At 41.4% G+C, this 17,958-nt stretch overlaps 1 protein-coding gene across 1 annotated transcript in view; it reads left to right on the top strand.

Moving 5' to 3' along the window:
* The first annotated feature begins 15,076 nt into the window (after window positions 1–15,076).
* The window catches only part of LOC139417386 (copine-9-like), a 79,066-nt gene continuing 76,184 nt past the window's right edge, over window positions 15,077–17,958 (top strand). The window contains exons 1-2 of the mRNA XM_071166654.1: window positions 15,077–15,153; window positions 17,584–17,624. Of these exons, the coding sequence (XP_071022755.1) occupies window positions 15,077–15,153; window positions 17,584–17,624 (118 nt within the window). The remainder of the gene's footprint in view (window positions 15,154–17,583; window positions 17,625–17,958) is intronic.

Genomic DNA, 17,958 nt, shown 5'->3' with positions numbered 1-17,958 from the left:
TCTGTTTAGTAAAACCAGGGGGCAGTATTTCATTACATCTATTTCAGGCCATGTCTGGAAACAAGTTGTCTAATCTCAGCACAAAGAACCAAATCAGCAACTCGGCAGTGGTAGAATAAGTGCCAAATTGTCATACTTGAGTAAAAGTAAAGATACCTTAGTAGACTCAAGTAAAAGTCAGTCACCAAGTGAAATACTACTGTGTAAAAGTCTCAAAGTATCTGGTTTTAAATATACTTAAGTATCAAAATTCATATTAAATGTTAAAATATACTTAAGTATCCAAACTAAATGATATAAATCAGTAAGTACATCAGAAAGCATGATTTCCTTGTTTTTTTTATTTATTGACGGGATAGCCACTTTAACACGAAGGCATCAATTACAAACAATGCCTTTGTGTTGAAGACACCCTCCAGCGTTGTTTTTACTTTTAATGTTGGAAAGCGACATGCCAAGTATAAACAGAGTAAAGTACATATTCTTTTTTTAGAAACAACTGCACACTTCAAGCAGTTGGTTTGATGGGAATTTGTGATGTCATCGTTGTCCCGTCTTGCATGACGAGCAACAGAGAACAAAAGAGTAATGGCCCCTTCCCCACTTGTGCTATGTCATAACATACCTGGACCACCTATTGAGATAAATCAGGTGTTAAATGAGGTGTAAAGGAGACTGGAGTACCACTTTAAGTGGGTCCACCAGATCAGAAGGGAAGACCACATGTTATTTTGATAAGTGTGTGAAATGGGCCATTTTTTCCTGTCCTGCTAAGTACTTTTGGGTGTCAGGGAAAATGTATGGAGTAAAAAGTACACATTTTCTTTAGGAATGTAGTGGAGTAAAAGTAAAATAGTAAAGAAAAGTACAGACACCCCAAAAAACTACCAAATTCCTTAGAGTCTTAGACGTTATTTGATAAAATATTGATTTTGGCCTTGAATACTAATCCTATCGAAACACATTGAAAAACACATTCATAAATGGCAAAATGGAAAGTAAAAAAATGTATCATATGTTTTGAAGTTTCTGTCCTAAATCTAGAGATATAAAAAAAAAAATGTACACATATTTAACCCCTTTTTATCCTGGTAGGCACAAAACTACCTTCATACATCCATTATTTAAAATAACAACCTGTACTGGTTACCTTCAGACGAGGCCCGACACTTGTGGGGGTCGTAACCATCAGACCGTTTTTGTGAGAAGACCGAATTTGGAGATGTCTTATGGTCTGACAAACACCGCTCTAGCTCTGCCACCTTTCACCGCAGATGCGGAGGTGCGACCCTGGCGGAGGTGCGACCCTGGCGGAGGTGCGACCCTGGCGGAGGTGCGACCCTGGCGGAGGTGCGACCCTGGCGGAGGTGCTGGATTGAGACGCATCCAATTCATATAGACAGATATCTGTAGCTTAAACTGATGGATTTTGTTGTTTTTTTGTTGTTGTTATGTAACAGAGATTGACGCACAAGTGCATCAATCGACTTTAGGGGTTAAGTAGTACTTGAAAGGCCCAGAGCAGTATTTCTATTTAGTTACACACTATGAGGTTGGATTAATATTGTGAAACGATGATAATGCCTGTTTAGTGTAGGAGCTGTTTGAAAAGACCAGCTCAATTTCAGCCTGTTTTGGTGGGATGGCGTTTTGGCTTGCCTGGTGACATCAACAGGCAGTACATTAGTTAATAGACCAATAATAAGAGTTCCAAACATCTCTGCCAATAAAAAGAGTACCAAACCTCTCCGCCAATAACAGCTAGTTTTCAGTTCTTCCCTCCCCACTCAGACGAGTCCTAGACAGTCCTAGCAAAATTCTTGGTTGAAAAGTGAATCTTTGCTAAGGAGCTATTTTTGTTAATTTTAGATTTCTTTGATTGAAAACAATCACAGGAAGGTACTTAATTGTTAACCAGAAATTATTTGATATTGAGGTAAAAACAGTTGCATTGGACCTTTATAGTATTTTTACTAAGTCAGGCTACTTTACACTGTCACATCTGCTCCCACTATGCCCTCTGGTGTCCATCTAACCTGTATATTCTCTCTCTCTCCCTCTCTCTCTCTCTCTCTCTCTCTCTCTCTCTCTCTCTCTCTCTCTCTCTCTCTCTCTCTCTCTCTCTCTGTGTGATTGGAGACAGGCGTGCTGGAGTCAGAGCCGATCCCTACCAGCTGCAAATCGTCCCATAAATCAAGACCTCTATATATACTCATTCCTTCCACCTCCACTCTGCCAGATCGTAATCTATGCTCAGTCAGTTGTTATCCTAGCCTTTTGTCAGTTCTCAAGATCCTGTTACCCTGCTGTGCTGTTTCCCTGCCTTACACCGTTTTGTCCTCTCGTTGCAGTACTGCTCCCTGTCTCCTGTACCACGTCTCACCACCCAACCACCTTGCTCTGGACTTCACTCACCACAACCACCTGGGATTCCCCTCAGGACCTGTTTACCCTGTTCAACTCAGTCAACTACAACCTCACTCTACACTTCAGGTTTTTCTGCAACTCATCTGAGCTACCCCGGTTCTGCACTCCATATCTCTCTGTGTTACAATAAACATATTGGTTCATTCATCCCTGCTTCTGCATCTGAGTCCGCTCTTGGGTTCCCCTGTGTTCGCTCCTCGTAACAGACACCACTAACTCAGTTTTGTTAAGACTGTGACCAGAGACTACCATTTTTTTAGGTGTCTTTGAGACTGAACTCCATTTGGATATTCCATCTGTAGTTGCTCTAAACTATCAGTGACATTTCAACTACAGTTGAAGTCGGAAGTGTACATACATTTAGGTTGGAGTCATTAACTTGTTTTTCAACCACTCCACAAATGTATTGTTAACAAACTACAGATTTGGCAAGTTGGTTAGAACATCTACTTTGTGCATGACAAGTCATTGTTCCAACAATTGTTTACAGACAGATTATTTCACTTATCATTCACTGTATCACAATTCCAGTGGGTCAGAAGTTTACATACACTAAGTTGACTGCCTTTAAACAGCTTGGAAAATTCCAGAAAATTATGTCATGGCTTTAGAAGCTTCTGATAGGCTATTTGACATCATTTGAGTCAATTGGAGGTGTGGATGTATTTCAAGGCCTACCTTCGAGCTCAGTGCCTCCTTGCTTGAAATCATGGGAAAATCAAAAGAAATTCTGAAGGTACCACGTTCATCTGTACAAACAATAGTACGCAAGAATAAACACCATGGGACCACGCAGCCGTCATACCGCTCAGGAAGGAGAAGCGTTCTGTCTCCTGGAGATGAACGTACTTTGGTGCGAAAAGTGCAAATCAATCCCAGAACAACAGCAAATGACCTTGTGAAGATGCTGGTGGAAACAGGTACAAAAGTATCTATATCCACAGTAAAACAAGCCCTATATCGACATAACCTGAAAGGCTGCTCAGCAAGGAAGAAGCCACTGCTCTAAAACCGCCATAAAAAAGACAGACTACGGTTTGCAACTGCACATGGGGACAAAGATTGTACTTTTTGGAGAAATGTCCTCTGGTCTGATGAAACAAAAATAGAACTGTTTGGCCATAATGACCATGTTTGGAGGAAAAAGGGGGAGTCTTGCAAGCCGAAGAACACCATCTCAACCGTGAAGCACGGGCGTGGCAGCATCATGATGTGGGGGTGCTTTGCTGCAGGAGGGACTGGTGCACTTCACAAAATAGATGGCATCATGAGGCTGGGAAATTATGTGGATATAGTGAAGCAACATCTCAAAACATCAGTCAGGAAGTTAAAGCTTGGTCGCAAATGGGGCGGCAGGGTAGCCTAGTAGTTAGAGTATTGGACTAGTAACTGAAAGGTTGCAAGTTCAAACCCCTGAGCTGACAAGGTACAAATCTGTCGTTCTGCCCTTGAACAGGCAGTTAACCCACTGTTCCTAGGCTGTCATTGAAAAAAATAATTTGTTCTTAACTGACTTGCCTAAAGGTAAAATAAGAAATAAACTGGGCTGGGCCTATTTATTTGTCAATTTTCTAAATTGAAATAAAATATAAAGGTGATTCTGGAAGTAGTCTTAGGGGATGTTTATTAGGTTGCATAAACATGAGGAGTACTCCCCCCGACACAAACACACACAATTTTGGCCAGATCGTTTTTTTGTTGAAAACGTAAATAAGGATAATAGGTTGCTGCTGCTGGTCAGTCTGTGAGAAAGGCATGCTGCCTCTGACTGGGGAGAGTAACAGGCTTGCTTGAGCCTACTGCCTGAGATTCAGAGAAACAGCCTTTCTCCAATTCCTTGGCCTGCTAGAAATCAGTTGGTGAAAGGTTTATATACTACCAAAGTTGTCTTTGAACTCACAAAATTGAGCCCAGTATAACCGTTACCATAGATACCACTCACACGCGAGATGCAGGTAACACTTTACTTGACACACCACGGTTATAACCATGTCATAATATGGCATAACAGCTGACATAACCTGTCATAATATGGTCATAACACTGTCATGACATATATTTAGACCTGTTGTGACATATATTATGTTATTTTATGGCTGGTTAAGACACCTACATAAGGGTGTCAAAACCCCCAAAACCTACCACACAAGGCAAAACATTCCATTACACCGTAGCCTCCGTATCAACAGTATGTTTGTTATAAAACATTTTCTGTTCATTGACCATATTAAATGTTCATTGTAATTGCGCACACATTGATGTCAGTCATGCACCTACCCCAATGTTCTGTTACTGATGACTGGGATGAATGCAGGAGCAGATTTCAGGAGCAGGACAAGACACCCTCTTTTTGTCTGATGACTGATATAAGGGTCATGAATGTGGGTGGTGGTTATGATGGTCATAATGCTTCTTCACAGTGTCATAAAGTCTATTTTCTATAAGTTATTTAAAAATGATGAAAAAAACGTGTAAATAATTCATTACAACAACAAAAGATTTAAGAAACAAACTTTCAAACGAAAGGAAACATCTTGTGGGTTTTGACACTGTTATGTAGGTGTCATAACCAGCTATAAAATAACAATATATGTCACAACAGGTGTAAACATAAGGGTCATGACAGTGTTATGACAGTGTTTTCACCATATTATGACAGGTTATGACAAGAATGTCAGATGTTATGACATATTATGACATGGTTATGACTGTGTCATAACAGGGTGTCAAGTAAAGTGTTACAGAGATACGCATATCCTCACTTTGAAAAACATTCATTTCTATATAATTCTTATTCGTTGATGAATTGACCATGTTAAATGTGACTACTTCTTTATTTGTTACAAGTTAGCTCACAGAATGAAGTGTTTATTATGAAGAGAGAGGAGAGAAAGACAGAAGCTATTGCTTCGTTCTCCTTACAAGCCTTGCACAACTTTTTTTCCCTTCACAAACCACGGCCTCTGAGGACCGGGCCAAACCAAAATCATAATTGGCTGCCGGTGGATCAAATCATAACATGAGGAATTTAATAGACATTTGTAGTTTAAAGCCACATGAAGCCAGTAGCTACGGTTGGAAAATAATTTCTAATCCCTCAAATTCATCATGGTATATTATTGAGGGGGTAAAATTGGCCTCTCTTTTCCCCTGAAAGTTGCACGCCTGCATCATACACTGCCAACTTTCCTCAAAATCACAGTGAATTTTTTAAGTTTGCCCTAAAGGAGCCATGGTAATTCTTTGTTATCCCTGTGTTTGACTTTGCCAGTCCAGGGCAAGTATCCACAAGGCATAACAGAGTAGGAGTTCTGATCTAGAATCAGTTTAGTCTTAAAACATAATGAATAAGATTATATGGACAGATCCTAGATCAGCAATCCTACTCTGAGAGGCTTTGTGGATACGAGCCCAGGTGTTGTCTGTGAGGATGTTGATGCTGGTGATACAGAATCTGAAGATGTAAGCACACTATCAGAGACGTACTTAGTTTTTTTAATGTATTATTTCTTACATTGTTAGCCTAGAAAATCTTAAGTGTTATTACATACAGCCGGGAAGAACTATTGGATATCAGAGCGACGTCAATTTACCAGCACTACATCCAGGAATACGACTTCCCCCGAAGCGGATACTTTGTCTGCACCACCCAGGGCATTTGAACTGATCCCAGAGGCCGACCAAAAACAACGCTGCTGGTGAAGAAGTAGATGGAGCGGTCTTCTGGTCAGGCTTTGGAGGCTCACACACCACCCACCGCTTCTGAGTATATTACTCGCTAATGTCCAGTCCCTAGATAACAAGGTCGACGAAATTAGGGCAAGGGTTGCTTTCCAGAGAGACATCAGGGATGCTCTGACATACTCTGATTCACAGAAACATGGCTCTCTCGGGATATGCTGTCGGAGTCGGTAAAGCCACCCGGATTCTTGGAGCGTCGCACCGACAGGAATACACATCTCTCCGGGAAGAAGAAGGGCAAGGGTGTATATTTCATGATTAATGACTCATGTTGTAATTGTAACAAAATACAGGAACTCAAGTCCTTTTGTTCACCTGACCTTGAAATCATCACAATCAAATGCCGACCGTATTATATTCTAAGAGAATTCTCTTCCCTTATTGTCACAGCCGTGCATATCCCCCCTCAAAGCGATACCACAACGGCTCTCAATGAACTTCACTGGACTTTATGCAAACTGGAAACCGTATATGCTGAGGATGCATTTCTTGTAGCTGGGGACTTTAACAAAGCTAATTTGAGAACAGGGCTACCTAAATTCTATCAGCATATCGTCTGTAGTACTCACACTGGAAAAACACTGGACCACTATTACCTCCCCCGCCCTCCTTTCGACAAATCTGACCACGACTCCATTTTGCTCCTCCCTTCCTATAGGCAGAAACTCAAACAGGTAGCACCCATTCTAAGGACTATTCAACGCTGGTCTGACCAATCAGAATCAACACTTCAAGATTGTTTTGATCACACGTATTGGGATATGTTTTGGGTAGCCTCAGAGAATAATATCGATGTATATGCTGAGTCGGTGAGTGAGTTTATAAGGAAGTGTATAAGAGATGTTGCACCCACTGTGACTATAAAAACCTATCCTAACCAGAAACCGTGGATAGATGGCGGCATTCGCACAAAACTGAAAGCATGGACCGCCGCATTTAACCATGGAAAGGCGACTAGGAATACGGCCGAATACAAACAAGCAAAATGTGAGTATAGAGACAAAGTGGAGTCACAATTCAACGGCTCAGACACGAGATGCATGTGGCAGGATTTACAGACAATCACGGACTACAAACGGAAACCAGCCACTTCACGGACACCGACGTCTTGCTCCAAGACAAACTAAACATCTTCTTTAACCGCTTTGAGGATAATACAGTGCCACCGATGTGGTCCGATACCAAGGACTGTGGGCTCTCCTTCTCCGTGGCCGACGTGAGTAAGACGGCATCCCTAGCTGCATCTTCAGAGCATGTGCAGACCAGCTGGCTGGTGTGTTTACGGATATATTTAATCTCTCCTTATCCCAGTCTGTTGTCCCCACGTGCTTCAATATGACCACAATTGTTCCTGTACCCAAGAATGCAAAGGTAACTGAACTAAATGACTATCGCCAAGTGCTTTGAGAGACTAGTCAAGGATCCACCTCCACCTTACCTGTCACCCTAGACCCACTTCAATTTGCTTACCGCCCCAATAGGTCCACAGACGATGCAATCGCCATCACACTTCCCTATCCCATCTGGACAAGAGGATTACCTATGTAAGAATGCTGCTCATTGACTACAGCTCAGCAGTCAACACCACAGTACCCTCTGTTAGATTCTGAGTTAAACTTGGAACATTGTTATACTAGTGACATGATACATCAGGAGTAATACTATAGTATGAGGAGTGATAGAGACTGGTTTTTACATCAGAAGTTAATGGTTATCTGTAGGAGCCAGATGGCTTTGGAATGTGCTGGGTAGAGGTGAGGCAGTCATGGGAGTGCTATAGGTGATACGGGTGGAGAGCTTTTGATTAGGCACCTTAAGGGAGGAGGAGCTGTTTATTACCCCATCACTTCATCTCGGAGTGTGGTGTCAGGAATTTAACCTCTCACTCAATGTCAACAAATCAAAGAAGACGATTGTGGACTTCAGGAAACAGCAAAGGGAGCACCCCCCCCCCCCCCCCCCCCCCTTATCCACATCGACATGACAGCAGTGGAGAAGGTGGAAAATGTCAAGTTTCTCGGGGTACACATCACGGACAAACTGAAATGGTCCACCCACACAGACAGTGTGGTGAAGAAGGCACAACAGTACCTCTTCAACCTCAGGAGGCTGAAGAAAGTTGGCTTGTCACCTAAAACCCTCACACACTTTTACAGATGCACAATAAAGAGCATCCTGTATCACTGCCTGGTACGGGGGGGGGGGGGGGGGGGTCTGCACAACGCATCACAGGGGCAGGATACCTACAGCACCCAATGTCACAGGAAGGCCAAAATGATCTTCAAATCTTCAAGGACAACAACTACCCGAGCAGCCATCACTAGCACAGAGAGACTGCTGCCTACATAGACTTGAAATCACTGGCCACTTTAATGAATTGAACACTAGTCACTTTAATAATGCCACTTTAACAATATTTACATATCTTGCATTACTCATCTCATGTGTATATACTGTATTCTATGCTATCTAAAGCATCTTAGCCTATGCCACTCTGACATTGGTCATCCACATATTTATATGTATATATTCTTATTCCATTCCTTTACTTAGATGTGTGTGTATTAGGTATCTGTTGTGGAATTGTTATTACTTAATAGATATTGCTGCACTGTCAAATCAAATCAAATGTATTCATAAAGCCCTTCTTACATCAGCTGATATATCAAAGTGCTGTACAGAAACCCAGCCTAAAACCCCATACAGCAAGCAATGCAGGTGTAGAAGCACGGGTTGTGAGACTCTGCTGGAGAGCTCGTCACTCTGTCGGAACTAGAAGCACAAGCATTTCGCTACACTCGCAATAACATCTGATAAACATGTGTATGTGGCCAATAACATTGGATTTGATTTGTCTTGTCGGCTCATTCCCATGCAGTCCCCTCCAGCTCTTCTGTGTCCTAGAACTGGTGCCTTCATAAGCAACCCACAGTAGATCTGAGATCTTCTAGACCCCTGGGCTGTCTGAACTCCTCCCCAGAGATGGGCAGTGCTTGCATGGAATGGAAGAGCAATGTAAAAAAAAAAAAGTATTTGATTATACAGCGCATTCGGAAAGTTGTCAGACACCTTGACCTTTTCCACATTTTGTTACATTACAGCCTTATTCTAAATTGGAATACAATTTTTTTAAATCATAAATCTGCACTCAATACCCCATAAGGACAAAGCAAAAACAGGTTTTTAGAAACATTTTGTAAAATGAATAAAAACCTTTACTCAGTACTTTGTTGAAGCACCTTTGGCAGCGATTACAGCCTTGAGTCTTCTTGGGTATGATGCTACAAGCTTGGCACACCTGTATTTGGAGAATTTCTCCCATTCTTCGCTGCAGATTCTCTCAAGCTCTGTCAGGTTGGATGGGGAGCATCGCTGCACAGCTATTTTCAGGCCTCCCCAGTGATGTTTGATCAGGTTCATGTCTGGGCTCTGGTTGGACCAACTCAAGGAAATTCAGAGACTTGTTCCAAAGCCACTCCTGCGTTGTCTTGGCTGTGTGGTTAGGGTCGTTGTCCTGTTGGAGGACCCCAGTCTGAGGTCCTGAGCAGGTTTTCATCAAAATATTTCTGTACTTTGCTCAGTTCATCTTTCCTTTGATCCTGACTAGTCTCCCAGTCCCTGCCGCTGAAAAGCATCCGTAGGGATGGTGCCAGGTTTCCTCCAGAATGCTTGGCATTCGGGCCAAAGAGTTCGATCTCGGTTTCATCAGACCCGAGAATCTTGTTTTTCTTGGTCTGAGAGTTCTTTAGGTGCCTTTTGCCAAATTCCAATGTTTAAAAACCTCTTTTCACTTTGTCATTATGTGGTATTGTGTGTAGATTGATGAGGATTTAAAAAAAATTTTTAATACATTTTAGAATAAGGCTGTAACGTAACGTAAGAGGTCTGAATAATTTCTGAATGCACTGTAGATAGATATACCATCAAAGGTTTCACACTCCAGTATCATGCTGTGAATGGCATCAAATCATTATAATGCAATAAATTGCTAACTTATTTCAGCATAGAATACTTGAAAATGTGGGTGTGTGTGGGATTGACACTTGATTTAGGAATCGGCGCTAGTTTTGCTTTGCTAAACGCACACAATGTTGTCAGTGATGGGGGTGGGTGGGGGGTGGAGGGGGGGTTGAGATGGTTCTTAAAGGATTATGGAATCTAGGTTCTGTGTGGGAGTTCCTGTCCCTCGGGGCACAGATGTAATTTCAACGTCTAATTTAGGTTTACATTTGGTTGAGATGTCAACTAACGTGAATTCAACCAACAAATGTCACTGCGTCATTGGATTTAGGTTAACAGTTGGGAGAAAAGCGTAATATTTGTTGTTGAAATTATGTGGAAACTATGATGATGCAACCAGGTTTTGCCTAGTGGGGTGGCACTATCTTATGAATAAGTAGAGTAAGCCAGAAAGGCCCCCGCCCACCAATAGAACTCAGTGCAGCCAATAGAACCCAGTGCAGCCAACAGAACCCAGTGCAGCCAACAGAACCCAGTGCAGCCAACAGAACCCAGTGCAGCCAACAGAACCCAGTCCAGCATTTGTACATTGCTTCATTAATTCTGACTCACAAGCTCCACTCTCTATCTCAGTCCTGCCCATTATACACTTAATGCCTGATTGCACCTTACCTTGTTGTGTGGGGTGTGTGTGTGTGTGTGTAGTGGGGGGTGGGGGGGGTGTACTTCAGTATCTACCCTGTGGAGATTGTAGTGGAGTGCCCTATTTTGAGCATCCAAACTGGCCTAATCGGTACTAGACATTTAGCTGGATTGAAGCCTTAAAACATCTGTGGGTTGGTGTTTGGGAACAGATATATGATATAACGTGATGAATAGTGACTTTAACTGATGAGAACTACAGGCTATTATCTGAGCTGACAACTGCCCATGTAGCCAGTATGAATTTGACTCCAGCAAGACTCCTGTTATGGATGCGGTTGCATTGCAAGAGTGCATAGGATGATGAGGACAATAAGGAGCAGGGACAGTCTTTCTCCCTGCAGTGTTGATAGGGAATTAGGCCACTGTGGAACATTGTTTACCTCCTCTGTCAGGGCTAAGAACTAGCTGGTGCACTGGCATCTCAAGGGTATAAGAACCCCACCAGCCTTTTGTTGGCAGGTGTACTGACAATAACTTAACGCCTGGGTTCTCTCTTCCCTTGCTAGCCCCTGGTCTGTGAGAGGAAAACTAAACAGGAATCCACCCGGAGGACAATTAAATCTCCCAGCAGACAGATGTAGCCAGTGAGGCCAAAGCAGAGTTTATCATTCTGTCACCCTGCAAGATATAGAGGCTCCCAAAAAAGAGAAAAGTGGAAAATGGGCAGGTAACTATGTCCTCTTCCTCTTTTACTACCCTACCCTAATCTGTCGTTCTCTCTCTCTCCCCCTCTCTCTTTCTCTCTTTCTCCCTCAGTAAATTTTTTTGGCGTGAAGAATTTCAATTTTTGCATGATCAGCTGCCAAATTGAGTGTGCACACAGCCAGCAGGTATAAATAACATCTATCCGTCTTCATTTGCTCACGTCAGCGACTGGAGCAAAGATACCATCACATTCACTGTCAATTAGAGCTGAAGTGGACTAAGGATGAGGGAGTGTATTATTATTCTATTCAATACAACAATATGTCATCTTGTTTGTGTATGTCATTAAATGGGTCCGGGTGGTCAGAGGTTTATCTTCCGTCTCTTATTTTCCTATTTTAGTGAGGTCTAATTGATTATGTCTGTCTGATTGCTTGTAGCAGTGAATCATTTCAACAACACTGCTCACTACACCTCTCTGTAATTGATTAAGTGAGAACTAAATTGTTTTTGTGTTCCTTGTTTGAACACTCGGATACTTCAAAAATAAATAACTCATACAGGGAAACGCATCATCTCTAATGATGGATGTGATTAGATTTTTCCCCCTACTGCAGCCAGTGCTTCTGGAAAACTTTATTTTTCATCCTCAAACCTTCCCTTTATCTTCGGGGTGGCAGGTAGCCTAGTGGTTAGAGTGTTGGGCCAGTAACCAAAAGAGTTGTTGGATTGACTCCCCGAGCTGACATAGATAAAAATCTGTCGTTCTGCCCCTGAACAAGGCAGAAAATCCACTGGTCCCCAGTGGCCGTCATTGTAAATAAGAATTTGTTCTTAACCAACTTTCCTAGTTAAAAAAATTATCCTGAGACTTACCATTTATTTTCATCCTCAAACCTTCCCTTTACCTTCATCCTCAAAACCCATTTTAGCTGGGGTGGCAGGTAGCCTAGTGGTTAGAGCATTGGACTAGTAATCAATAGTTTGCAAGATCAAATCCCTGAACTGCCAAGGTAAAATATGTTGTTCTGCCCCTGAACAAGGCAGTTAATCCACTGTTCCAAGGCCATAATTGAAAATAATAATTTGTTCTTAACTGATTTGCCAAGTTAAATAAAAGGTAAAAAAGACTTACCCTTAACCTTCATCCTCAAACCTTCCCTTTATCTTCATCCTCAAACCTTCCCTTTAACTTCATCCTCAAACCTTCCCTTAATCTTCATCCTCAAACCTTCCCTTTATTTTCACCCTCAAACCTTCCCTTTACCTTCATCCTCAAACCTTCCCTTAAGCTTCATCCTCAAACCTTCCCTTAATCTTCATCCTCAAACCTTCTATTTATTTTCACCCTCAAACCTTCCCTTTATCTTCATCCTCAAACCTTCCCTTAATCTTCATCCTCAAACCTTCCCTTAACTTCATCCTCAAACCTTCCCTTTATTTTCACCCTCAAACCTTCCCTTTATATTCATCCTCAAACCTTCCCTTAATCTTCATCCTCAAACCTTCCCTTTACATTCATCCTCAAACCTTCCCTTAATCTTCATCCTCAAACCTTCCCTTTATCTTCATCCTCAAACCTTCCCTTTATTTTCATCCTCAAACCTTCCCTTTATTTTCATCCTCAAACCTTCCCTTTATCTTCATCCTCAAACCTTCCCTTTACCTTCATCCTCAAACCTTCCCTTTATCTTCATTCTTAAACCTTCCCTTTAACTTCATCCTCAAACCTTCCCTTTCTCTTCATCGTCAAACCTTCCCTTTACCTTCATCCTCAAACCTTCCCTTTATCTTCATCCTCAAACCTTCCCTTTATCTTCATCCTCAAACCTTCCCTTTATTTTCATCCTCAAACCTTCCCTTAAGCTTCATCCTCATACCTTCCCTTAATCTTCATCCTCAAGCCTTCCCTTTATCTTCATCATCAAACCTTCCCTTTGGGTTCCATTGGGGCAAAGGATGTGGTAAGAACAGAACACACACAACTGGGCCTTCTCTCTGCCTCTCTCAGTTGAAGCTCCATCCCTTCCCAGTGTCAGTACTTATAATGGACCCCAAGTCGGGGTTTGTTTATCAAGAATTTGGTGTAAGCAGAAAAAAAGCAAACATGATTCTAGTAAATTCCACTGTGATCCATAACTCTAACTACCTCTGAGACTAGGTTGCCTTAGCCCCAGAATGTACTCTTAAGGAATGTAGACAAGCCTTCTGTTCCTCCACAAGGTCCAATGACTTTATATCCCACTGGGCACAGACGTCAATTCAACGTCTATTCCACGTTGGTTCAACTAAAATTTGTTGAAATGATGTGGAAACAACATTGATTCAACCAGTGTGTGCCCAGTGGGATGTTATTTTCAGAGGTAGACTGGCTCTGGGAGTCAAAACAGCCAAATACTCCATCTAAACGCAAATCGATTCTCAATTGTGATATGGTTCTAGAAACATACTGTCATATCACATCAAAATAATTTCACAAATGCAAAATAAACATTTACTGTAGACTGTTTTAACAGGTGTTTGGAGCATGCTAGATAGCTAATTAGCACAGGTAGTCAATCACCTCTGTCTTTCGTGTGTCTTCTGTCTGTCTTCGGTAAACACACACTGTAACATGGAGATATGGCCGTGAGTGAACACTAACCCTATACAAACAACCCACTGGGCACCGACATCCATTCAACATCTATTTCACGTTGGTTCAACCTAATTTAATTGAAATGACGAGGAAACAACATTGATTCAACCAGTGTGTGCCCAATGGGAAAACGCACAGTCTGCATTACTGGGGCTACATTTACACAGGCAGCCCAATTCAGATTTTTTTCTTTCACTAGTTGGTCTTTTGACCAACCAGATCAGCTCTGTAAAGGATCTCAAGTGAAAAGATCTGATGTGATTGGTCAAAAGACCAATTAGTGGGAATAAGATCAGAACCGGGCTTGCCTGTATAAACACAGACTAGGTGGCCTGTTTTGGTAGAGGGAAATTATAAATAATTCAAGCTACTAAATAATAAATTCTCAGATGAACAAATGTGTTTCAGAATTAGACTTATTTTAGTTCTGTATCCAGGACAAAAATAACCAACATTTGAATATGCCTTTGTTGCTTAATTATACAGGATACAATGACGACTGTCTGTTCGTGTCAATCAACGCAATAATTTTAAAATGTGTGAAACAATAAATATATCAAATAAACAAACGCATTCAAGGTTGAAATGATATCAGCGAAAGAAACAAATACAATATTTTCCAAAGAAATACCTTCAGCAAAAGTGCATACTGTGCTTCTAACACCACCTGTCGAAAGCACTGGAGGAATATAAATTGAGGGGAATCCATCGGTACCGAGAGGCACGCGCTTCAGTCCTCCTCTAAGCTACACGGTGGCGTAAAGGATAAATTGCTTTTCTCTCCAATGCAATGTCTTTAATCTACGACGCGCTTCTTTCCAAAACTCAATGAAGACAGATATGTCTCTACCGCTAACTTGTGGTCTGATTTAAGTTAATGGTCGATAATATTCTTGAGATATTTCATCAGAATAGCTTGACACGTGCAAATTTAAAGAGATAAACTTCAGAGTCGCGATGATGGCATCAATAGGGGAGTTTGATCCGCTGAACAACATCGTTCCTGCTACTAAAATAGAAGTTACCGTGTCATGCAGGTAAGGTCATGAATGTATGATGAAATGTAAAATTACAGGACGATGTCTTCTATAAAGTGAAAGGTCTTGTATTGAAATTATTTCACAACATGCAGATGAGATGTGTGCTAATATTTGATTATCATTATTTGATTATCATTATTTATAGCACATGTTCTGTGTTAACAAGTTACTTAAGTTTGCATACCAAGTTAGATATCGCTGAATTTAGTCAACATTTTTAGAATCTCAAGCATCCTGTAGAAGTATGATAAAACTATTGTTTCACCTCTTGCATACCTATTAACCTCTTTCCTGATACACCTTCGAATGTGTGCCAAGATGTGACTGACTGTACATCAGCCCTGTGTAGTCAGTGATAGAGGTGCCAGGCACCAAGACTGGATAATGTTGTGGTGTGGCTATTGATTAATCACCTCAAGCAGGTATAGCCTAAAACCATAAATACAATAGAGCTTGGCTACTCTACATGTGTGGAATGTATATACCCACATTTTGCACCTTATTGTCTTCATGAACATGTCTGCCATTATATCCTCTAAATACAGTACCTCAATAATAAGCAAGCTCCTCTACGTACCTCTGCACGCGGCCCGCAATAGCATCTTTTGCCTGTTGTTGCCCCCTTAGCATCCTTTTCACAGTAAAATGTTTCATCACATCAGTTTGCAGTGTGCATAAATGCCCTGGCACTGTATATGATCTGAAAATCGTTGGGTTATTTATCAATCGATTTAGAAATAAATTCATACCACGGCAGGTCCAATATGATCTATACAGGTATTATATTATAGTATATTATAGAATGTTATAGCTCAGGAAACAAATGGACTCACTGTTTTTGGGAGACAAAATATGAAAAATGTTCAGCTCTCTAGGTCTCAGCCGTTCCAGTGTTTTCCACAGTAGTACGTGTTTGTTTTCAGACATGTTATTTCCCGGAAAGGTCAGTGGCGAATCACACTGAGACAGATAAATGTTGATGTTGCGTAACCTACAGTACTACTGTACAAAACCAACAGCACATATAGAGGTTTCACAAGGCATCTGACAAACTAACTTGAGTTTACAAGGGGCCTCTAACACTTTGACCAGTGACGTGTGTTCATGAACTGTCAAGTAAGTCTATATCCTACATGAAAAAGAGATGTATACTGTTAGCAGGTATCTATACTGTATTGTCCCTTCAGGCTGTTCAATGGTCCCTGAGACCCCTGTCATTAACCTGTAGCAACTCATCCTACTGGCCAGGTTACATTCCTCATATCTAATACAGACAGAGAATGTCATACTGTGGTTGTATTTCAAGTATCACATTTGTTGATCAAAATTGAGAATGTGGATCTGGGATTGTGGTGGCTGTCCGTTTCTCTGTTGGAGAGCGAATTAAGAACATTTCCTCATATACTGTGCGATTATACACCATTGCCTGAGTGGTCTTTGTGTCGTCTGTCCTAAAAAAAAATGTCTCTGATGGTCAGAAATCCATGGTCACAACCCCAGCCACCACTGGCACCAAACAATAATCCTCCCTGACCCTGAATAATGAATGGATCGGCTGCTGGTGCCTCCTAGGAGATTACTAAGCCTTAATTTTGGATTTCCTCCATGCTTAGAAACGAGGATCGTTCTCTGTGAGACACATCTGCAACGTCTCCTCTTATCATATCTAATAGAACATTGCTAGGAGAATACACAATCAGGCACAGCATTGATTTAATTTGTCTGCCTCTCAACAACCCATTTCCTTTATGTGTTTTTTGCACCTGGCAAACTGCCAACCTAAAAGGAAGACCTTTGGAAAACATGCCAGCTGTGGGGCAAATGTACCTTCGCTCACTGGTCCAGAGCTCAACAGAGACCCCATGTCTTTGTCATTTCTTTCATGGGGAATAGTTGTTTCCCCCTTTGATATAATATGAACCATGAACCCAATGGCAGTCACTCAAATACCGACTATATAGAAATTGTCCCAGGAGGCTGTCCTCATCGGCGGAGGAAAGAGTTGGTTACTATGACTGATAATGTTACAAAACACCAAATGATGGAATTTCTCGTGGGAGAATGGTGTCGCATCCCTCCAATAGAGTTCCAGACACTTGGAGAATCTATGATGCCAAGGTGCATTGAGGCTGTTCTGGCGGATCGTTGTGGCCCAATGTCCTATTATGACACTTTATGTTGGTTTTTCCATTATTTTGGCAGTTACCTGAATGTAATACATTTAGTTTTGATGAGGGAAAATAACAGGTGTTTAATATCAATGTGTTTTCCGTGAGAAATGATGTACTAACAAGCAAACAAAGACTTCATAGAAACATGTTCAAGTGGATGCTGCAGTGACATTGAATAGATTTTATGAGAAAGAAATGTCTGATTTAATAGTTCTTTCCCCCCCTCCTCTCTTTCCCCTGTATGTTATTTCCATAGGGATCTTCTGCATGTGGACACATTCTCCAAGTCTGATCCTGGTATGTGTCCTTCTCCTTCATCTTTTTGAGTGAATGTTGATAAGAATGTGTGGAATTCTATGCGTATGTTCTATCTTTCCAGAATATACTCAAGTAAATTGATTTGTTTTTGTTCAGAGTTAGTTCAGGGACTGGATGTTATGAACATTCCATTAAGCACATCCTTTTATAAAGCCGTTTGTTTTATCCAGATACAGGGCTTGTACAGTTACTGTATTTCTGTGTAACTGTGTAACCAACGGTTATAGATGAAGACTGTCATGAAAATAAAACTCCCATCATAACCATTTAAAACAGCTGATTGAAGACTGAGGAGCGAAGAACATTTGCGTCT

Source organism: Oncorhynchus clarkii, chromosome 9 (genome assembly GCF_045791955.1).
Source record: "Oncorhynchus clarkii lewisi isolate Uvic-CL-2024 chromosome 9, UVic_Ocla_1.0, whole genome shotgun sequence".
Classification (NCBI taxonomy): domain Eukaryota; kingdom Metazoa; phylum Chordata; class Actinopteri; order Salmoniformes; family Salmonidae; genus Oncorhynchus; species Oncorhynchus clarkii.
This window is presented reverse-complemented; position numbering and strand designations above follow the sequence as displayed.